General features: G+C 45.4%; 1 protein-coding gene, 1 non-coding gene and 1 pseudogene across 2 annotated transcripts; all 3 read left to right on the forward strand.

Annotated features, from left to right (window-relative positions):
- Positions 1-5173: 5173 nt before the first annotated feature.
- On the forward strand, positions 5174-5370 carry LOC120975195 (U2 spliceosomal RNA). The gene has a single exon (XR_005771019.1). It is a non-coding gene; the product is annotated as a U2 spliceosomal RNA (small nuclear RNA).
- Positions 5371-8904: 3534 nt separating this feature from the next.
- LOC109760336 (peroxidase 2) lies at positions 8905-10665 on the forward strand. The gene is made up of 3 exons (XM_040399971.2): positions 8905-9193; positions 9278-9460; positions 9554-10665. The coding sequence occupies exons 1-3, from the start codon at positions 8975-8977 to the stop codon at positions 10121-10123; spliced, it is 972 nt and encodes a 323-aa protein (XP_040255905.1). The 5' UTR covers positions 8905-8974; the 3' UTR covers positions 10124-10665.
- Positions 10666-15338: 4673 nt separating this feature from the next.
- Positions 15339-15466, forward strand: LOC120975202 (U2 spliceosomal RNA; annotated as a pseudogene).
- Positions 15467-23422: the final 7956 nt, after the last annotated feature.

A 23422-nucleotide genomic window follows, 5' to 3' on the forward strand; every position in this document is an offset into this window, starting at 1 on the left:
TGAAAAAGGTTCGACGGTTTTGAAAAAAATCTCGAACTTGAAAATAATAATGATTTGAAAATTTTCATCGTATTCAAAAAAGTTCAGTGTTTTTGTAAAAAATCATCAAAATAGAAAAAAATTGATAAATTTAGAAAAGTTCATCCATTCTGAAAAAAGTTCACAAATTTGAAAAAGGGTTCATCGATTTTTTAAAACAAATTACGAAAATTGAGAAAAGTTCACACATTTACAAAAGAAAAGGAAAAAAGAAACAGAGTTCCATAAAAAAAGAAAAATAAAAAACCAACAAAACCTTCCTACAAAAGTGAAAAACAAAATTGGGGTTCCCAAAAACCGCAGGCATCGCGATCTGGAGAAAGAATATAAGGAGGAAAACGATGTAAGTTGTCACATGTGGTTCGTTGTCCGAGTGGTTCATGCATTGCTACTTAATGGTTCAGCTTCCCATGTTCGAATCCTTCAAGGCACATTCTTTCCTTCAGTTTTAACAGAAGGAAACAGGAAATGTGTCGAGCCCAACTAACGCGCCTGTAGGCGCCCTTTTGCAGAAACAGTAAGAATGGGCGCCTACAGTGCCAAATAGGAATCGTCGAGGCACACTTCCTACTCACCCACAACCCGAGCCTAATGAACCAAACGCAACTAACATATACAATATACATATGGATTTTCTGGGGTTTTTTATTTTTACTTTTGTTTTCCCCTTATATTTATATGTATTTAAAACATGCTCTGAAAATATTTTTTTACATTTAAGAAATGAAATTAATTTACTTGGATACGAAAAAACATTCATCTCACATTCTAAAAATATTCAGGTATGGTAAAATATTTGTTTGCATACTTTTCTCCAAAAGTTCGTACCATTCAAAAAACTGTTCATGACATTTAAACATGCAGACATTTAAAAATTGTTCATGACATTTTATAAGATGATCGTAAAAATGTCCAAATTTGTTCATGTAATTCAAAATAATTGTTAATGAAATGTAAACATATGTTCAAGTAATTTTTCACCATGTATTAAAAATATATTTATAATGTACTCCCTCCGTTCCTAAATATTTGTCTTTTTAGAAATTTCAAATAGACTATCACATACGGATGTATATAGACATATTTTAGAGTGTAGATTCACTCATTTTGCTCCGTATGTAGTCACTTGTTGAAATATCTAGAAAGACAAATATTTAAGAACGGAGGGGGTATTTATTAAATATTCACCATGTAATTAAAAAATGTTCAACATACATTGTAAATTCAATGCTTATATGAAAAATATTTAATGTGTATTCAGAATTGCTCAAGATGAAGTAGGAAAATGTTTAATGTTTATTCAAAAATGTTCAAACTATGTTACTAATTTTGAACGTGTATCTGAAAAAATAATTTAAATTGTATTAAAAAAATTAACGTGTGCTCGGAAAATGTTAAATTTCTATCTTAATAACTGTTAAGTCTGTACTAAGAAAATGTTCAAAGCGTACTAAGAACCTGTTCGTACACTAAAACTGGGCGGTTTAGAAATTTTTATGAATGTGGAAAAAGTCAAAAAGAAAAATAAAATACAGAAAACCAAAAGAAAACAGAAAATAAATGTTGAACGCGCACTTAAAAATGTTCAACACCTATCTAAAAAATTATCAAAGTGTGTACTAAAAATGTTCAATGTGTATTTACAAAAATTGAACATGTATATGGAAATTAGAAAAAAATGAAATGAAAAACTAAAAATAGAAAAACCATAATGAAGCCGATAAAAACATTAGAGAAAAACATAGGAAAACAGAAACAAAACACAGGCATAAAAGCAACCAGAAGGTTCCTAAAACTGCTTAATTGGGCCAGCCCAGTTCCTAAAAGTGTTCATGAGATTGTACTACGAATGCAATCTTCTGAAAAAACTTGTCGTATTTTTTTTAAAACATAGTACAATTGCAGATTTTCACTTACACACATACACTCATCTCTATGAATACACGCACACACGCCGTATCCCTATGAGCACCTTTGAGATACTGAGTCAGCACAATATCTTGAGATTGACAAAGTCACCACAGACGTCTCGTAGTCGAGGGAAATGTATACTCTCACCGAAAGAAAAACCTGAAATAAATCAGGAAAACCGGACAGTGTTAAAAAAATTGTACTTCACTGAGCCACCACTGACAACCCAAGTCTCCCACAAGTCCACGACATGTACACTAGGTACGTGGGTAATGGAGTGCCCGGTCACTTGTCGCCAGTCGAGATGTCAAAAGTGCACGCGCAGAAGTGCATGCACCGCTGACCTGACCACTCCAAAGCTTAATCAACCGGTATACTCGGATATAAAGTTTCACGAAGAAATCACATTCATGGTAATCTGGACAAAAATGACAAAATCGAAGCTAATCAAAGCTATATTAAAAAACACTGTTTAATGAATAGTATAATCACATTCGTATTTTCTTCACTAAGAACACCATGGGTGTTAATACATCATACAACTTCACACGTGAGTAGAATGATCGACTAAGATTCATACCGCGAAATTTCAGAATTTTTTTTTCTAGTATTTTTTATGAATTTATTATTCATATGGGTGCGCGCGCACCCATGTTCACCTTTGTATTTTCGCTATACTAGTGCTTAATTAGTTGTTGGCACCGGTAAGTTCCAGTATATATATTATTATGCTAGTTTATTCTCCAATGGAACTACTGCACTTTGAACTGATTTTTACCGCCCATTGATACTCCGCTTGACATCTTGATCAATCTGGTGCCATCCGACAGCTAACTCTGAGCTAGTGAACTTCATACGTACTCCAAAATTTACTATCTTGCGAGTTTACCATCACTGATCAAGAGACTTCCACCGTGCATTGATCAGAATCCAAAGTTGTGTGAGTGTGTGACCATGACGTTGTGTGCATGATAGTTGAAGGGAGAAATTAGCCAGACTAATTCCCAAGTGGTTTGACTAATACGGCAATCCGGCCGGCTCTTTTTGCAACTCATACCATACGATCATCCACTACTGGAGTAGTATAAAATAGCATAAGATATACCGGAGCTTGTCGTGATCATGCACGCGCCACTAGCTTTTTTTTTTTTGCACGACGACGTTGATAGATGCGGTGGAGGTAAACCTCGTGTTGTTTAACTCTTGGAGCAGTATTATACTAATAAGGCCAAAAAGTTTGGCGAGCAAAGCATGTGTGATACGGCATACACCGCCGTGATCCGTGCTAGGACACTCTATGTCAAGACTTTTCAACCGCCTAATCCTTCTTTGAGACTGCCTAATCCAATAGTATTTTTTAAAGGGGTGCCTAATCCAAAATTTGATCATAAAGCTTTACTATTCTACTTGGTGTGATTCCACCGATTGACAATGCAAATAATTAAATCACGAAAGGTGGGGTGGAAGTGGAAAACATACCGTTTGTTTCCAAGCAACAAGATCGATTTTTTTCCGTGCATGGTGGAGAAGTGAAGACTGAAGAATCGAATATAAAGAAACAGCATTGACGAATGATGACGAGCAGGCCAGATGAAGCCACGAAGTTTGGGAGATCCGCAACCATATACTCCATTCGTACGAAAATAAATGTCTCAATCTTAGTACAATTTTATAATACTAAAGTTAATATAAAATTGAGACACTTATTTTAAAATGGAGGGAGTATATGCATCCACGGATTCCAAAAGCCAAATTAAGTAAATGCTTTTCTTTGCTTAGAGCGAAAGTTCCACATCACTGCATAGAGTAGTAGTGTTGCTTACGGTACACATGCTGCCGGCCAAATGTTTTGACCTTGGTCAGGCTAACTGGCTATGGACAGCTGTGGTGCTATTCGCACCTGAAGTTGAGACTAAATCGAGGTTTAGCTCCCTACAAATTGTATCGTAATCTCCCCGTAAAAAAATGTATCATAATCTACCTAGTGGCAAACACAACATGAATGTTCCATACACAAATTCTAAATGACAAAATAAAATGTAACAGGGCGCAATCCGTAGATACACCTCCTCCCTCTCTCCTCCTCATTTCAAGAGCAGAATAGTGGATAAAATTGCACTCATAGTGAGAGCTGACTTAGACTAGTATAACATAAATATAGTCTATGTTACTATCTTCATAATGGGAAATAACATATATATGTAATCATGTTGTAATTATACATTGCTCACATAGAATGGGAAACTGGCGATACTCTTTCTGTAGACCATGTGAGGCATGCGAGGTCACGGTGTAGTCTCATTGTGATTTTTCTTTGTACCTTGATTTCCACCTAACATAGGCAAAAACAAAAATGGTAATTCAAACTCTAATCCCTACAATATCTTGAAAATAAAATATATGTAACATGCATTTAAAAAAAGATTCAATTATACTAGGACTCATTAACAAATACAAAAAAATTAGTTTTAAGATTTCCAACCTAGTGGCTTAAGTATCAAGCTACTCGACCTCAAACTTATTAAATAAATAGTAACACATGTGAGACAACTAAATTACTATGGATCAATCTATAAAAAATTAAAAAAAACTAAATAAAATTATTGCCTAATATTTAACACGTAGTAGTTAGTTATGAATTGATAGGAGTGAAATGGAAAGAAAAAAACTATGCATTTCGTCATTTGATTTTTGGTAATTTTGGTTAAAAATATTTACTGTATTTTCTATATAATATATTAAGATGACTAAGCGACCAATTATAATCTGCACAAAATAACATGTATCATTTTATTGCCTTGCAAATATTGTAGTAAGAAATTGATTGTAATATAACAAGTGAGAGACACGCATATAATTCAATTAATAAAAAAAATCAATTTTAGCTCTTTAAATAATTCATGAGTCATAACCTCAATATTCATATACACAAAAAATATTTATACTGTATACGGTGCATGGAATTGTATTTATTATTTATACATAAAGTTTTGCAAGTATATGTTAACTAGTATTTCTTCTTCCTTTCCCACCTCTCGCAAGGCGACTAGGGCAAAGTCTTCCTTCCCTTGATCTTCGCCGTTGAACCAGTTTATTATTTTAAAAGTACCACGTCCGGATTTGTCTTACAAACCCACATTCTTATTAGTACCACATTGCCTGGCTAAGGCAAAAGAGTCGGTCGGGAGGATACAAAAGGAGGGGCAAGCCTCCACGACAAATCATATCTTTCTCGGCCTTTTGGCTAAGATCAAGTGTAGTATCTGTTCTTATCAGTTTAATATCTGATATGTGGATTTTCATATCCACGTGATATTAGATTATTTTTTTATGGGGAAGGATCAGCATATGTAGCTTGCTACATGGATCCTTGTGTATCGCCCTAGCGTTGCACTACTGCTAGGGCTTGATGCACCCCAACCAAAGAAAAGCTAAAAAAATTAGAGTAAATATATATTTTATGAATAAATGTAATAAAATTTATCACAAATTGCAAATTAATCTTACATTTCCAATCTTGAGTAGTTTAGTTTTCTAATGACCAATAACAATAACCATTTTAAATAAATTTTATACTAAAATATAACTAATTTATGCAAGAGTTTTCAGGTTGCTCAACATTCCAATCGGCATCGCGCCGCCAACTCCAAGCACAATCGGTGCTATAGGAGGGGTGGTCGCAGCAATGTCGGTGTTGCATGTTGCAGCCGAGGATGTTTCTCACGATGACCGGTGCTGCAACCACATGGATCTCATCATGGTTGTTTTAGCAAACGGTCAGTGTTGCACCACAAATTCTCATCGGTGGCTGCAGCCTATGCCGGGTCGGTCGCAGCAACATCCAATGTTGCAACACCAATCGCATCGTTGGACATGTTGCGACACCGATCACATCTTTGGGCATGTTGCAAGATCGCATCGATGTTTCTAGATTCTTATCCAAAGTTTACCATCCCTGATCAAGAGGCTTCTACACGAGAATCCAAATTGTATGAGTATGTGACCATGACGTTGTGTGGATGAGAGTTGAAGGGAGAAATTAGCCTGACTAATTTCCAAGTGGTTTGACTACTCCGGCAGAATGGCCGGCTCTTCTGCAACTCATACCATACAATCATTCAGCACTGGAGTATAAACAAGCAGAGCTTGTCATGATCATGCGCGAGCCACTGGCGATGGCATTTACGACAACCTTCCCGGTGTGTTGTTTAACTCTTGGAGCAGTTGCAAAAACAGTACTAGTATAATAGAGGCAGAAGTTCGGCAAGCACTGTGTGTGTGCCACGCCAGGCACCGCCGTGATCAGTGCTAGGACAGCTCCAAGTCATGAATTTTCACCCGCCTAATCCTTTCTTGGAACTGCCTAATCCAATATTTAATCGCACAAGCTTTAGCATAAGCACTTGTTTTATTCCACGGATGGACAATGCAACTATTTAAATCACAAAAGGTAGGAATGTGGAAGAGAACTATCGCCGATCCGGAAAAAACGCTCTGGCCCCCGCGTCGCTCGTCCTGGGCGACACGGGCAGCGGCGCCGTCCCCCGCCCAACCTACCTCTCCCTCCCGCCGTCGCCGGAGGACGCCGCCGGCAAAGCTAGTGCGGCTGACGGCGGCGGTGGGGTCCCTGCTTGTGGCTGTTCTTCCCGAGGACACGGGGACCCAAAGAGATCGAATCCATCCATGGTCGCAGCCAGATCAATCGGCCAGACGTGCATGCGTCGCTAGTCAAGAAATCAATCAAGGTGCCTATGTGCTTGCTTGAGACTAGCACGTACGCTCTCATCGACGGCGACGGAGACGACTCTTAGCGGTGATTTCATGGCTGTTGGTGGCTGTCAGGCCGGCAATGGGGTCGTCCCGGCTGGATCCTGTGACAGCCGTCCCTGGCCTTCACAGCTCGTACGACTCCATGCTTGATGCAGCGGCCGTCGCTGGTGTGGCTTCTACGCCTAGATCTCGCTCGGCGGCAGCCTCGATGTGGATCGCGCTGGCACCGAAAGATCTTCATGAGGCTATGATCCGGTGGTTGACATCACGGTGAGATGCAAACTATGGACAACGGCTTGACGCAGAGGGATGGTGGTGCAGCGGCGGCGGTCAAACATCGCATGTAACTATTGGGCTCGTGAAAAAGTGGTGGCAACAACAATTGAGTGACTTGATGGTGGTGCTACTAGGCACCCGGTCTCGAGCTCTGGGATGAAAGCCTAGGTGACCCGAGTTGGTCATGCCTAGCAATGGCGATGTTTTTACGTCGTTACCTTGTTGAAGGCATTGCTCAGATATGCTCGGACTATTTCTTCAGGGTGAAAACTTAGATTCTGACCTTAGGTGGTTGGATCCGTGATGGCGGCTATTGAGCGTCGCTCCCTTTCTGAAGGCATTGCTGTTGAAGAATCTCGTCGTTCGTTTGCAAAAACATACCCTTTTTCTTCCGAGGAACAAGATGGAAATTATTCCGCAAGAGCCAGACAAAGAAGCAGCATTGACGACCATGCCCAAAAAGGGCACGGAGTTTGGGAGATCCCCATCCATACATGGATTCCAAAATCCAAATTAAGTATATAACCTTTTCTTTGTTTAGAGTTAAAGTTCGCTATCACTAACAAAGTCGTAGTACTGCTTAAGGCAAACATGCCGCCGGCCTAATTTGTTGACCTTGGTCAGGCTAGCTAGATATGGCCAGCTGCGACGCTATTCACACCTGAGCTTAAGACTAAATGAAGGTTTAGTCTTGTAATTTGTGGGGTTATTGCTTCATTGATTTTTAATGTTGTCGCCAAGTCCAACTTTAAGCTCCATGGTGCGAACCTGACCCACATGGCCACATTTGATTGTGGCTTTTGAAATCGTGTCCCGAGTTGGAATGCCAATCCAAGCGGCTGTTTCTCTAATTTTGATCTGGCAGACCAATTATGCCACGAGTAGGTTGCTCCCGATGTTCAATGTTGGTGTACCTCTTACTTCGTCGAGTATCTAGCACATAATGAATGAAGAGAGATGATGAAGTTGTCGCTTATCATCGTAGATATGGTCTCTATGTAACCATTCAATCAAATTCAAGCAATCTTAATAAAAGTGGAGACAGACATATAAGTGTCACCTTTCCTTCTTTTTTTACCAAAGAAATAGGAATGATGCCAGCGAGAGTGGGTTTTCTACAATGCACATGATATCCGCCATCCAATGTTGTTTTAAGGTTCATATTACGTTTCTGATTTTTGGCAATTGTTATGTCGTGTATTACATCATGTTTTGTTACCTTTTTTGTTTCGAAATGTATCATAGCGATTTGTTGTGAGCAAGTCCACTCTCAAACAAGTTCACTCTTATTCGTTGGTACACAACCAAACATTATGATGCACTGTAAATCAAAAAAAAAGAGGATTGGGTGTCGACCCGTTGGCTGGGCAGCTGGAGTTGCTGCCAGCCCACCCGAGTTCGAGTCCCGGCACGGACGCGCGGTGCTCACGGAGTTTCTTCTATAAAAAAATGCCAACGAAGGTTAGTACTTGGGTTGGTCTCATTTTTAAAGCAAGAAAAAGGCAATGAAAAAATAACAGCATGCGTGAGCAATGTCTCTCTAAATAAAATTAGTGTACAGTCGTTCGCTATACGAAGTGATATATGACGCCATATAGATTTGCTAAAGCAAATTTTAAGGGCCGTGGTACTTTGTCATAGCACACTATCTTTTTCCTTAGAAAAACATAATAAAACATTAATTATGCAATACTGTAAAACAAACAACATTGCAAAATTCTAGAAAACATACTATGAATCCAAAAGCAACGGACGACGAATGCACGGTGTGGTAGAATATCATTTGGCTGGGTGCCACCTCTGTTTGTTTGGAAAAACAAAAGGGTACTACAGAGAGTCAGCGACATAACCGGGCATATCCCCTATAAATACCTCGGGGCACGTAGCTAATTCAAAGCTATCCTAGCCGGCACACACTACACTAGAGACTCTAAGTCAGAAAATTCTCTTTGTGCGGAGCTAGCTCTAGGCATTACCAATGACATCATCCAAGCATGCCTTCGGTTCCTACGGCATCATGGCCTTGCTCTTCTTCTCCGCGGCTCTTGTTTCAGCGGATCTTTCGGCTGAATTCTACGACGAAACCTGCCCCGACGCTCTGGACATCATCGAGGACGCCGTGAGAGCCGCCGTCTCCAAAGAATCCCGCATGGGGGCGTCGCTGCTCCGCCTCCATTTCCACGACTGCTTCGTCAATGCAAGTGTCTCCTTCATACGCTCGTCACGTTCGTAAGATTTCTCTTTTCGGCAGGACTAACCATTGACCGGTGGACTTGTGCAGGGCTGTGACGGTTCGGTGCTGCTCGATGGCGCCACCGGCGAGAAGAATGCGGTGCCAAACAAGAACTCACTTCGCGGCTTCGAGCTGGTCGACGACATCAAGGCGCAGCTCGAGAAAGCATGCGCCAAGGTGGTGTCCTGCGCCGACATCCTCGCCGTCGCCGCCCGTGACTCCGTTGTCGCTGTAAGCAGCACCATACAAGCTTCAGAATTCAGATCAGAACTCAAAACTAGTATGAAGTTGCTTAGTTCTGTTGTGAACTCCGATCAACTGCAGCTGGGCGGGCCTACCTGGGACGTGGAGCTAGGCAGAAGGGACGGGACGACGACGAGCCAGGACGCCGCGAACAGCGACCTCCCGGCGCCGACCTCCGACCTCGGCGCGCTGACCAAGGCATTCTCGACCAAGGGCCTCACCCAGAAGGACATGGTGGCGCTCTCCGGCGCGCACACCATCGGCCAGGCCCGGTGCGTCAACTTCCGCGGCCGCCTGTACAACGAGACCGCGCCCAGCCTGGACGTTACGCTCGCCTCGTCGCTGATGCCGAGGTGCCCAGCGACCGACGGCAGCGGCGACGACAACAACTCGCCGCTGGACCCCTCCACGTCCTACGTGTTCGACAACTACTACTACAAGAACCTGCTGCGGAACAAGGGCCTGCTGCACTCGGACCAGCAGCTGTTCACCGGCGGCGGCTCCGCCGACGCGCAGACCACCGCGTACGCGTCCGGCATGGGCGCTGGCTTCTTCGATGACTTCCGTGACGCCATGGTGAAGATGGGCGGCATCGGCGTGCTCACCGGGTCCAGTGGGCAGGTCAGGCTGAACTGCAGGAAGGCCAACTGAAGCGGACTAAACTGTATGTGTGCCAGACTTCTCAGTACGGGTGATCAGTGTGTAGCCTTGTTGTGTGTGTGATGAACTGATGATGTGTAGTCAGCTGCTTCAAACGGTTGCAGTACTGCTTGCAACGAATAATAATAGTAAGATCAGATGAACCTGCTTAAATGGATGCATGTTCTTTGATTTTGTGCAGTACATGTAAGTTTGATGATCAGAACTTTAATTTTCTTTGAGAGAAACCCGTTCTTTAAATCAAAGTGTTCTGAGAAACACGCGTGGTTACCGCAGCGACTATTTGTCACTTTAAGCGACGCGAGAGGGGAACTTTTCTCAAGGCAGTTCGATCGGTGCTACTAGCCACTCCGTCCAGGCCCCTTACGCTTTTTGGAAAAAGGATGAATTTTATTAGCTTAAAATGAAGCATCAAAAGAATATAAACATGATGAGCATACACCCGCCTCTGCATAGCTAGGATGCACACACCCAACACCAACACACACAAAACACGCGTGTAAATAGCAAAGTCATATAAGACCAAAGCTATGCATGAGCGAGAAAAATAAAGAAAAAAATCCAAAGTGATCAGATTCGTGATCGGCAAACTACAGGAAGGACCATATCCGCACCAATCATCTCAAGACATCATATCGACGACGAGGTTCTTCAACATCAACGCCTTCAGTAAGGGAGCGACGCTCAATCGCCGCCGTCACCGGATCCAGCCAGTCAAGGTTGAATCTAGGTTTTCACCCTGAAATAACAGTCCGAGCATATCCGAGCAATGCCTTCAACAAGGTAACGACGTAGAACCATCGCCAATGCTAGACTTCACATCTGGGCTTTCACCCCAGAGCTCGATACTGGATACTCAAAGAAGCACCACCATCAACATCACAAATGTATTGTCGCCACCACTTTTCCACGACCCCAGCAGCTACAGGCGATGCGCCCCTGCTCAACTATTCCTCTAGGTCAAGCCGTCATCCATAGTTGCATCTCATCGGCGAAGTCAACTATCAGATCTGGAGAGATGGACTCCACGAAGATCTTTCGATGTCCACCGTCGCTGTGGAGCCATGGTAGGTCGCTACACCATCACAGTCTGTAGCCACCGCCGCTAGGCCGACCAAGATCCGGATTACCATCACTGTCCGAGGTACCGCGCGCCAACGGCAAGCCGCCATCTAGCTGCCCGGCCCAAGCGCCGCGACGCGCGCATCCACCGCATCAGCTGGAACAAGTCCATGCGCTGCAGCAGCACCCCAACCAGCGGCCACCCATGCACGCATGCACACCCCCCACTGTAGTCGCAGCTAGAGCCAGCAGCCAGGGACCGCCACAACCGCGTCCGGCCAGCCGCCGAGCCCCGCCGTCGACCGCCAGGACGTCGTGTCCCAGCACGCGCCGACGCGCCGCCCACCTCCGTGCCCACCAGATCCGGGTAGCCGCCGCGAGAGGAAACCCCGCCGCCGCCGTCCGCCGCACGAGCTTCTCTCGGCGGCGTCCTCCGGCGGCGGCGCGGTAGGAGGAGGAGGGAGGAAGGGTGGTGGCGCTAGGGTTGGTGGAGTCACGCCCGAGCCGCCCTGGGCAAGGCGACGCGGGGTCGGGCGTGGTTTTCCTTCCAGGCCCCTTACGTTGTAAGTTTGTATGGCGCGTTCTACTTGAGGATTTTTTGAGCCATTTTTTCCTGCTTTTTCCTTTTGTTTCTTTTATATTTTTCTTCTCCATTTTTTTCATTATTTCTTGCATTTTGTTTCTTCTTCTTTGGTTTTTCACCTTTTGTTTCTTCTCCTTGTTTAGTTTTGTTTTCTTTTTTTTCTCCATTTCTTGTTTTTCTTTAGTTTTTTCTTATGTTTGTTTTCGTTTTCACTCTACATTTTCGTATGTATCAAAAACATATTTTTAGTAAGTGATGAATATTTTTTATATACACGTTCGACATTGTCCGAATTCTTATTCAACATTTTTCAAATACTTGTTCAACATTTACTACTTATTCAACATTTTCCAAATACTCGCTCAACATTTTTCAATACTTATTCAACATTTCGAAATACTTGTTCAACATTTTGAATACTTATCCAACATTTTGAATACTTGTTCAACATTTTTCGAATACTCGTTCAACAATTTTTAATACTTATTCAACATTTGTCAAATACTTGTTCAATATTTTAATACTTATTCAATATGATTCAAATACTTGTTCAACATTCTTCAAATACTTATTCAATATTTTTAAAAGACTCGTTCAACATTTTGTCGCTCGGTGCTGCTAGCCACTCGGCCCTGCCCCTCGCGTTGTAAGTTTTTATGGCGCGTTCTACTTGAGGAATTTTTGAGTCGTTTTTTTCTGCTTTTTCCCTTTTGTTTCATCTATTTTTTTTCTCCATTTTTTTTCATTCTTTCTTGCAGTTTGTTTCTTCGTCTTTGGTTTTTTGCCTTTTGTTTCTTCTCCATTTTTAGTTTGGTTTTCTTTTTTTCCATTTATTGTTTTTCTTTTTTTTGTTATGTTTGTTTTTGTTTTCACTCTACATTTTCGTATGTGTCAAAAATATTCTTTTTAGTAAGTGATCAATATTTTTTGTATACACGTTCAACATTGTCCGAATGCTTATCCAACATTTTTCAAATACTTGTTCAACATTTTTCAAATACTTGTTCAACATTTTTCAAATACTCGTTCAACATTTTTCAATACTTATTCAATATTTTAAAATACTTTTTCAGCATTTTGAATACTTATTCAAAATTTAGAATAATTTTTTAACTTTTTTAAATACTCATTCAATAATTTTTAATACTTATTCAGCATTGGTCAAATACTTGTTCAATATTTTAATACTTATTTAATATGTTTCAAATACTTGCTCAACATTTTTCAAATACATATTCAACATTTTTAAAAACTCGTTCTATATTTTTCATATATTCGTTCAACATTTTTTAATACCTATTCAATATCTTTCAAATACTTATTCAACATTTTATACTTATTCAATATTTTCACAGAGTTGTTCCACATTTTTCAAATTCTTGTTCAGCATTTTGTAATATTTATTAAACATTTTTTCAAATGTGTTTTTAAACAGTGTTTTTATATTATATATGTGTGTGTGCGCGCGTGCGCGCGCGCGCGTGTTTGTGTGTTTGTGTTTGTAGAATATTTTAAAGTATAAAAAAAGTAAAAAAAAAAGAGAACTGAAAACAAAAAAAAACAGGCTATGGGTCCCACACCGCTGGGCGGGCTTGTCTGGGGCTCGCCCTGACGCGAGCGCATCCCCTTGTCTCACTTAAAGCTTAAAGCAAGACATAGGGGCGCCCTGTGGTTACCTAGCTGTGCAAACGAGCTAGGCTTAGTTTGGGTCGTGCTACACGTTACGAAATTGGGCCCAATGTGAAAGTGTGGGCACCTTTCAACTAGCGGTAATATACACCACTACGGATTAGTACCAGATTGTAATCACTGTTTTTTTTTTGAGAGGGATGCCCTCGGGCGCATTTTATTAATCAAACGAGAGTTACATCGACCAACAGGTCTGAAAGAATAAAGCTAGGAGGATCGCCATCCCAATCCACCTCTACTTTAGAATGATAGGAAATCCTAGCTAAATTACGCACCACTCGATTAGCATCCCTTTGACAATGCGAGAACTTCACTGATCCAATATCCTGGGCTTTGAATAAACAGTCCGCCAATATTCCCGTGTATGGGCTCCAGACTTCAATGGTTCCATTGCATGCTTCCATTAACTCAAGTGAGTTGTCTAAAAAAAATAAACCCAAGTGAATCAGATTCCAGGATAATATTAGCACAACCAAGGTCCTGCAGCAAAGCAAGGCCTCTCTGTAATGCAATGGCTTCAGCGGTAGTGCTATTCAGAACATTTGAAAAAAGTGATGTACGGCCAGCCATTGCTTCCCCATTAGAGTTGCGAATAATTGCCGCTGTGCAGCATCTACATTCATCTTATACCATCCTATAGCAGGTTTCTCCCATATGATTTTGTGCGTATCAGCAGTACCTAGAGACTTAGCAAAATTCGATGCCACCTCTACAGTTTTTCCTTTGACGGCCTCCCTTCTTTGCCACCAAATGTACCACGCACCCACACTAAAGACTCTTTGAAAGCCAAGTTGCTAGAGTTTGGTGCATTCATTCTGTCTGACCGCAGGAGCTCCTCCAGAACTACACTTCCTGATCGATCCACCGATAAACTTTCCTTAATTATCTCCATCAAGCCCAGAGAGGTCAATACCTCCTTCGCCCTCCTGCAAGTGAATAATAGGTGCCTCATATCCTCCGCTCCTTGCAAGCACACAGGGCACTGAGGAGGTACATTAATGTGACTATTTTCGAGCACTGAAGACCCTGGGATGATGCCATGCATAGCTCTCCATGTGAAAATCTTTACTTTACTTGGAACCTGCATTTTCCACAGCGTGTCCCAAACGGAATTTTGCGTAGAAGCACCCTGGCCATCTCCTCTCCTGATCCGAGGACCGTACTGGTACTCCCACTCTCTGTAATATGCAGAGCGGACAGAAAAGCAATTATTCTTGGTAAGGTTCCAAGCCACAAAGTCATCTATGAGATCAACATTTAAAGGAATCCTCAAAATCCTCTCTACATCAATAGGGAAAAAGGATTGTCTAAATAGTTGCTCATCCCATCCTCCCGAGTGCGGATCAATTATATCCTCTACTTTATTCAGGAGCATATGACCCCTTGGTGTGAGGATCTTCCCATCTGGACATCCTGGAACCCATTTATAGTCCCAAATATTTATGCTTGATCCATTACCCACTCTCCAAATGTGGCCTCTAATAAAGGTATGAAGTCCCACAACAATGCTTTGCCATGTGAAAGATGAACCTTTCTTATTGCCAGCTTTTAGTAGATTGCCATCTGGGTAGTATTTAGATCTCAAGACACGTGCACATAACGATTCCGGGTTACTTAATAATCTCCAACTTTGCTTTGCCAACATAGCCAAATTGAAAGAGTGTAAGTCCATGATTCTCGTGACTCCAATTTTCTTGGAGATACACATTCGCCACCATGCCCACCAGTGCATTTTCTTACGATCATCATCATCTCCCCACCAAAAACTTGACATGGCATCCGTAATCACTGGTTAGTACCACATTGCCGGGCTAAGAGAGAAGAGTCGGTGGAGAAGAATACAAAGGGAAGGGCAAGCCTGAAAGACAAACCATACCTTTCTTGGCTTTTTGGCTACAATTAAGTGTAGTATCTGTTCGTATCAATTTAATATTTGCTCATGTTTGCTTCGGTACACCTGCCCTAAACACACTAACGGCTGAGATCTCTATATACCCCTTCATAATAAAGATTTTTTTCAGGTTCATTTTAAAAGAAAAAATGAGCGCCGGTAACATGAATCGAACTCAAAACCTCTGGTCCTAAAGAGGACCAGACTAACAACTTACGACATACGAATGCTTGTGCATATTTACTTATTTTCTTTCTTTTCTTCTACTCGAGCCGGCCCATTGTTGAATAGGCCCTTTTATCACTATTTTCTATTTCTATTCGTTTTTTCTTCTTTTCTTTATTTTTTTTTTCAACAAATGCTCACACTTATAAATTTTGATTCAAAATTTAAACAAAGTTCGCTTTTTCGAATTTTTTTCATAGAGTACAAATATTCGCATTTTAAGAAAATTGTACAGATATGTCAAAAAACTGTTCGTGTCTTTCAAAATTACTCAGAATGTCATAACACAAACATATTTTTAAAAGAGCGAACACAAACATTTTTTGAAAAACACTATGAAATTTCAAGCAAAAATCATAAAATATGAAAGCACAAACATTATTTGAAAATGCAGAATTGTCAAAGTCACAAAAACTTGGCAGGGTGCCTCAGAATGGTGATACAAGGCCCTGGAAATTTTTCGGTCCATTTGAACGATGTAAAAAATGTAATATGAGACGGAATCTTCCGCCCAACCCGAATGCACTACATGAACTTTTTTCCATTTAAATTCATGAAAATTTTCTTACATTGGCAAACTTTGTTTTCAAATGAATGAACATTTTTCATATCAAGTAACTCTTTTAAACTTTTTATAAACGTTTTATAAAAGCCCGTAAGTTTTTTCAAATTCATAAACAGTCTTTTATAAAAGCCCGCATCCCGCTTGTCCTCCTTCTTAGAGTTGGTCTTCCCGCGCGGTTGTGACTTCTCGCCGTCTTCCTCCTCCACGGCCTTCTTCCCCCCCCCCCCCACACGACTTGAGGGCGGCATATTGCGCCTTGAACTTCTCCTCGTCTTTGATGACCCTCCAACAATGGGAGGGGTTGAAGCACTTGCCATCATGTTGGACCTTGAATGCCTCCAAAGCTTGGAATGCTTACAAATGAATTGCATGCAAGCATATTGGCAAATGGATATGGAAATGGACATGCAAGCATAAAAGGAATGACACAAAAGAGGGCCGCTTGCTAGCATACCATGTCTTGCATGCCGATGCCGCTCACGGGGCGTGCGTTCATGCTCTCAAGAGTGGCACAAAACTTGTTGCACTCTTGTTGGATCACCTTCCAATGCTTCGAAATGGACACCCATCCGCGTGTGCTTTGCATTTGGTATGGCGGAAACTTCTTGCGCTCATGGAACTCACGATGGACACGAGTCCAAACGGTTGAAGCCTTTTGTTCGGCGCCGGTCTTGGGGTCTTGCCCAATGTCCCTCCAACACTCACAAAGGAACTTGTCCTCGGCCGCCGTGTATGCCTTGGTCCGCCTGCTCTTGCGCTTCTTCTTCCCCCCGGCGGCTTGGTTGGCGAGCTCATCCTCGAACAAAGGCTCCCCTTCGATGTCCAACTCATCCTCTTCCTCTTGGTCGTAGTCCTTCGGAAACTCGTGGTCGAGTGGAAAGCCGCTCAGGTCCAGGCCAACCTGATCATGCATGAAGGCCACCTGATCTTGATTAAAGGTGGACAACGTGAACGGCCCTCGGCCGCCCTGGCTTTGTATCTCTTCGGGATCGTAGCCGGCCCCGGTAGCGGCCGCCGCACCATCCTCGAGGATGATGTTTTGCATGTGTCGTCGTCGCCGGAGGCCGGCATTCCATCGAACAGGTTGCGTGCACCCGGCAGCACATCGGCTGGCATGTGCCGCGCGCGTTTTCTCGCTCCTCCGGATGACGAGCCACCGGCCACCGGTGTGGCTTTGAGGTCGATGGGCGCGGGCGCGGGCGTGGAAGGCGCCACCACGCTCACCTCGGGTGAGCACTCCCCGGAGAATCGGGAGGCCTGCGAGTAGACGTGGAAGCCGGGCATTGGGGTGCAAGCCGATGCGCGGGGCAATGTCGAGCAGCACCATCCGAGGGAACGCATATGAGCCGATGCTGGCCGCGGCCACGGCGGCATTGACGAGGCCATGCTGGCCAGGGTTTAACCCTAGGTACATGAGCGCCTCCCTCGTTGCCACCGCGACGGCGTTGGTGGCCTCCTGCTGCGCGGCGGCGGCAATGGCTGCAGCCGAGATGGCTTCCTCCCTCGCGTCCGCCGCGTGCCTCTGACCCTTTCTCTTTGCCGACTCCCTTGCCCGCTCATCGGCCATCAGCTTCTTCTTCGGCTTGGGCGTGGCGGCGGTCTTGCGGGGGGCGCGAGGCTTGCCATTGCCGGAGGGGGTGGCCATGATGCTGGACGAGGCGAGGGAGGTGAGGCCCGCAGCGGCATCGAGGTCGGTGTCCATGGCGAGCGGCGGGAGCGCGCACGGGCGGGAGGGCTTTTGGGGAAAATGGAGGGAAATGGTGGAGAGTGCCACCGACTAGTGGGCCAGGGGAGAGTAGGCGGGCGCGCGCGTCCGTCTTGTGTCCGCGCCGACGCAAATCCGGCTCAAAAATGGGGCGGTATGGGTTGGCAGGCAGACGTAAAGCGGACGCGCGTCCGTTTGGGTCGGCGCGTTGGGCCGAGTTTTCTGTCTGCGTCGACCCAAACGGATGCGCGCGGATGAAATAGGTCGCCGCGTTGGAGTTGCTCTTATATGGTTGTTTCTTGCATGCACCGTCCTAATGTGGAGGCCGAGGCATATCCTCTTTTGTTTTGAAAAATAAAAAGTATGATGTTAGGCTTGTGCCTTCTGATGAATTGAACATATAAAAGATGAACAAGTGCGCCCAACTAGCGGTCGTGGCCACGTCTCCTTTTTTGTGCCATGAACAGTACATCGCGGGTTACTGTAGCAGCGCGGGGAGAGATAAGTCCCGAGCGCCCCATCTCCCCTCCTCTCTCTTTTCCACTTTCCCCTCGCCTCCGCCATCGCCTCCTCCCTCTCCTCTCTCTCTCTCTCTCTCTCTCTCCCGTCTCCTCCCTCTCAACCCTAGCCGCCACCACCCACCCTCTACTACTCCACCACGCACCCACCTCCCCTCTGGATCAGGTGCAGGTCGGCCGGTGCACGCAGGCGGCGGCGCTCCACTCGAGGGCAAAGGAAGGCAACGGCGGCGGTGGCCGCCATGGACACCCGCAGCTATGGTGAGCCCCTACGCCACCGCCCTCTCTCCTCTCCTCCCCTACTCCCTCACCAATCTCTCTCCCCCGCAGACGAACCCCGCCGCCAAGAGGCCGCCATGGAGGCCCGTCCCGAGCTCGACTCGCCGCTCCTCTGGTGACCCTCGTTGCGCCTGGACCCGGGTCGGGTGGATCCAATGATTCCCTGATGCGCAGGCGTGCCGGCACGCGGCCCTAGGCAGAGGATCCCTCCCATGACGCCGGCGGCTCTGGAGATGAGGGCTGCACAGAGGAATAGGAGCAGCAGCAGCTCAAGGTCGTTAAGGGTTTGTCTCCACCTCCTCCTCCTGCCCCCCCTCTCTTACTCACGTACCTCCTCCTCCTCCCCCCCCCCTCTCTCACTCACGCTATTGGCCCCTAATTTGTGATTTTCCTGAACATGGCATGTGCAGATCTGAGAAAGAAAAGATGAAGAACAAATATGTGATTCTAAATGCTGGCATTTATCCATATGCTATATGGTTTTTACTTTTGATTAGATTTAGAGTGTGAAATTTGTACTGTCTTGCAGTGATGCATGATGTTAATTGTTTCATTAGAGAGAGATAGGTGTTAAGCTATTAGGTTAATTAGGGTGACAGATTTGATGCCTATGTTAATTGTTTGCGGTTTATTTACGGGAGAAAATAATGGTAGTTTATTTATTGGCATTGGTTAGGACTGCTGCTATTAGATCTATATGGTTGCCGTAAATCTTCAACTATTTGCTAAGTTGAGGGCTTAATGTTAGGCTATTAGGTTGATTAGGCTAGCAGATTTTGGTACTTATGTTAAGTGGTTGGGGTTTAATAGGGAAAATATACCTTCCTCTTTTTAGTTCTAATTCCTACTCACTTGTTTATGGGAGGTTGTAGTACAGTTTTGTTGATGGTAGTATAGTGCTTATTTTTGCTCCCGGGGTCGCCCCGTCGGCCTCCACACTGAGGCCGCCGTCGCCCGCCTCCGCCTCGGCCCCGCACGCCTCCGGTCACAGCGGTGTTCCCGATCTGAGCCGCGGTGGCCCCGATCTGAAGAGTTCCCCTAGAAGCCGTACGGGGCGCAGCTAGCCTTCATGGGCCGCTCGCCTCCTCCTCCTCTTTCTCTCCTGAGTTGCTGTCGTCGACCCTCACAGCTGCTCCTCCCCACGCTACCTGCTTCCACCTGTAAGTGTCGGACTCTCCATGGAAGGGGAAGGAGGAAGGACGAGAGGAGGAGAAGAACGGGTGCCCACCAGTCATGGATTCTTATACCAGCCCAATAGGGTTGTTCTCCATCGTCCTCATGCCCTCATGTATGTACTCTCGCTTATGTGTTCTTTTGCAGGATCCATAGGATTGTTGTTTTCTCTAAATTTGTCCTTTGGTGCATCGTGTTTGCTTATTCGGTCGATGGGGAGGAGAGGAGCAGCTAGGCTGGAGCTCCAGACGGCACACACGTCGCTGGGTGGAGGAGAGGCCAGCTACGGGGCAAGGAGCAGTGGGCTTAGAGCAACTCTAGCAGACCCCGCAAAACGCGTTTGCAGTTTTACGAAGATCGCGTTTGCGGGTCAAAAACATGCGCGGCCGAGCAGAACCCGTATCTAAACCTGAATAATTTGAAAAAACACTTTCGCGGGAGAAATTGCACAAACATAGTTCACATACTACATAGTTAATCACATGATCAACAAACTACAAGCATAGCTATACTACGTTAAACTAGTACTAGGTGGTCGGATCTGACGGCGGCGAGGTCTCGGCAACTGGACGACGCCATGGAGGAGTCGGACGCTCAATCCTCCTCGCCGGAGCTGCACAGATCGACGTACTTCTCCGCCTGCTCCGCGCGGATGCGGCGCCACTCGTCAGTCTTCTCGTTGGCGGCGACGTTGTCGGCGACCGCCTGCCGCCACTCGAGGGCCTCGAGCTCCTCGGCGTGGGGCCGGCGCTCCTCCTCCTCGCGCATGCTCCGCTCGGCGATGGCGGCGACGACGGCGTCGAAGTCCGCGACGTAGTCCTCGGGCCCGACGACTCCGCGGTAGCCGAGCGGAGCGGGCTCCTCGGGCTCCTCCTTCACCGGGACGAAGGAGAACGGCGCCGGCGGCTCCGGCTCCTCCTCCTCCTCGTCCGAACACTCCCTCTTCACGGGGAGGAAGCCCGCGGCGGAGGACAAGGAGGATCCGGCGTAGGAAGACCTCGCGGAGGAGAAGGACGCGCGCCGGCGGTCGTACTCCTCCGTTTCGCGGCGGTTGAAGCTCGCCGGCGGCGACATCCCGTGGTTGGTCCACTTCTGGGCGCCGCGCTTCCTCGCGCCGTCGGACCGGACGCGCCGCTCGCGCTCCGGGTCCCTCTCACGGCCGGATCTGCTACCGGAGCCGCGTCCGGAGCTCCACATTTGCCCCCACATGGCGGCTGGAGGCGGGGCGGGTGGTCGCCGGCGGCGAGAAATTGGGAGAGGGGAAAGGGGAATCGGGTGGCTCGCGGCGGCGGGGGATAGGGTTTGGACCCGTAAAAGGGTCGCGGAACGGCACTTATAGTGCTCAGGGCGTGCGGTTTGCGGGCTGCGGCTTGCGGGCCGGGCGAGTATGCGGGCTCTGTTCTGGCGGGAAAATTGTCCCGAGCCCGCATACTCGCCGGAATTTTTGCAGGCCGGGCGTTTTGCGGGGTCTGCTAGAGTTGCTCTTAGAGCTCCAGGCAGCAAGGGAGGGGTAGGATGCCGGTGACAGCAGAAGGAGCAGACCGGTGTAGAGGGCAAGCAGCATAGGAAGGTTGTATTTCTTCACACTATCTTAATTATTTTGCAACTTGTATTCAATTTCGCTGATAATCCTTTGCACTTTTGTTTTGTCTAATCCATTCCAAGCTTATAACTGGTTATGTTTGGTCTTCTGCTATTTTGGCTGGTGATAGATTAAGAAGGATATGCATTCTATCCATCTAAGCAGAGTATTCCAGATTGAGTAATGCTAGAGATACAAACAGATTCTATATGCATTTTGATATTTTAGCTTCCATAGTGAGAGCAGGTTGCAAGACTAGACGCGGTCTTATGTTTGAGAGCTTTCTAAATTGATAACATTTATGGTCCAATCTGAAGTAGCAGTACAAATGTTTCATTAACTTTCACACTATGTCTGCTTCTTAGATTTATTACATTTAACTCATGAATGAATATTGATGGTGTTTTATCTCTGGGGTTGAAGATTGGCAATGCCACAAGATCAAAATATGTTCCATTTATTAAGATACGACTCTGCACGAAACTGCTATGGTCGTCGAGTGCATATATAGTGGTATTCTTCTACAAGAACACTTAGTAGGTAAATGATCTTAGATTTTTTATCAGTATCGTTAGCTGCAGTGCTATTTGGTCCATATAAACACGAAGATAAAACTGATTTTAGTATGTTTTTCTCATCTGTATGCAGGGATCTAGGAGAGTTTTCTTTTGCCATGGTTTATTGTTGTGGAAACTACTCTATGTAAGTGTGTTGTTGGGGAACGTAGTATTTCAAAAAAAATCCTACGATCACGCAAGATCTATCTAGGAGAAGCATAGCAACGAGCGGGGAGAGTGTGTCCACGTACCCTCATAGACCGAAAGCAGAAGCGTTTAGTAACGCGGTTGATATAGTCAAACGTCTTCGCGATCCAACCGATCCAAGTACTGAACGCATGGCACATCCGCGATCTGCACACATTTAGCTCGGTGACGTCCCTCGAACTCTTGATCCAGTTGAGGTCGAGGGAGAGTTCCGTCAGCACGACGGCGTGGTGACGGTGATGATGAAGTTACCGGCGCAGGGCTTCGCCTAAAAACTACAACGATATGACCGAGGTGTGTTTCTGTGGAGGGGGGCACCGCACACGGCTAAAAGATCAACTTGTGTGTTCTAGGGTGCCTCCCTCCCAACGTATATAAAGGAGGGAGGGAGGAGGAGGCCGGCCAAGGGTGGCGCTCCCAAGGGGGGGAGTCCTACTCCAAGTAGGATTCGCCCCCCCCTTTCCTATTACTACAAGGAGAAGGGGGGAAAAGGAGGAGGAGAGAAAGGAAAGGGGGGCCGCCCCCCAACCCCTAGTCCAATTCGGTTTGGGCTTGGGACGGCGCGCGCCTCCACATGGCTACTTCCTCCTCTCTTCCACTAGGGCCCATGAAGGCCCATTAACCCCCCGGGGGGTTCCGGTAACCCCCCGGTACTCCGGAAAATACCCGATACACTCCGGAACCATTCCGGTGTCCGAATATAACCTTCCAATATATCAATCTTTATCTCTCGATCATTTCGAGACTCCTCCTCATGTCTGGTACATCAAATCACATAAACTCATAATACAAATCGTCATCAAACGTTAAGCGCGCGGACCCTACGGGTTCGAGAACTATGTAGACATGACCGAGACACATCTCCGGTCAATAACCAATAGCGGAACCTGGATGCTCATATTGGCTCCTACATATTCTATGAAGATCTTTATTGGTCAAACCGCATAACAACATACGTTGTTCCCTTTGTCATCGGTAACCACATAACAACATACGTTGTTCCCTTTGTCATCGGTATGTTACTTGCCCGAGATTCGATCATCGGTATCACCATACCTAGTTCAGTCTCGTTACCGGCAAATCTCTTTACTCGTTCTGTAATGCATCATCCCGCAACTAACTCATTAGTCACATTAATTACTTGCAAGGCTTATAGTGATGTGCATTACCGAGAGGGCCCAGAGATACCTCTTCGACAATCGGAGTGAAAAATCATAATCTCGATCTATGCCAACTCTACAAACACCATCGAAG

The sequence above is a fragment of the Aegilops tauschii genome, chromosome 2 (genome assembly GCF_002575655.3).
Source record: "Aegilops tauschii subsp. strangulata cultivar AL8/78 chromosome 2, Aet v6.0, whole genome shotgun sequence".
In the NCBI taxonomy this organism is placed as follows: domain Eukaryota; kingdom Viridiplantae; phylum Streptophyta; class Magnoliopsida; order Poales; family Poaceae; genus Aegilops; species Aegilops tauschii.

Bases quoted from the DNA above. Each gene is read 5' to 3' on its own strand.
- LOC109760336 (XM_040399971.2), top strand. From the start codon at position 8,975: ATGACATCATCCAAGCATGCCTTCGGTTCCTACGGCATCATGGCCTTG. The intron at 9,194-9,277 runs GCAAGTGTCTCC...GGACTTGTGCAG, and splicing joins TCCACGACTGCTTCGTCAAT to GGCTGTGACGGTTCGGTGCT. The intron at 9,461-9,553 runs GTAAGCAGCACC...GATCAACTGCAG, and splicing joins CCCGTGACTCCGTTGTCGCT to CTGGGCGGGCCTACCTGGGA.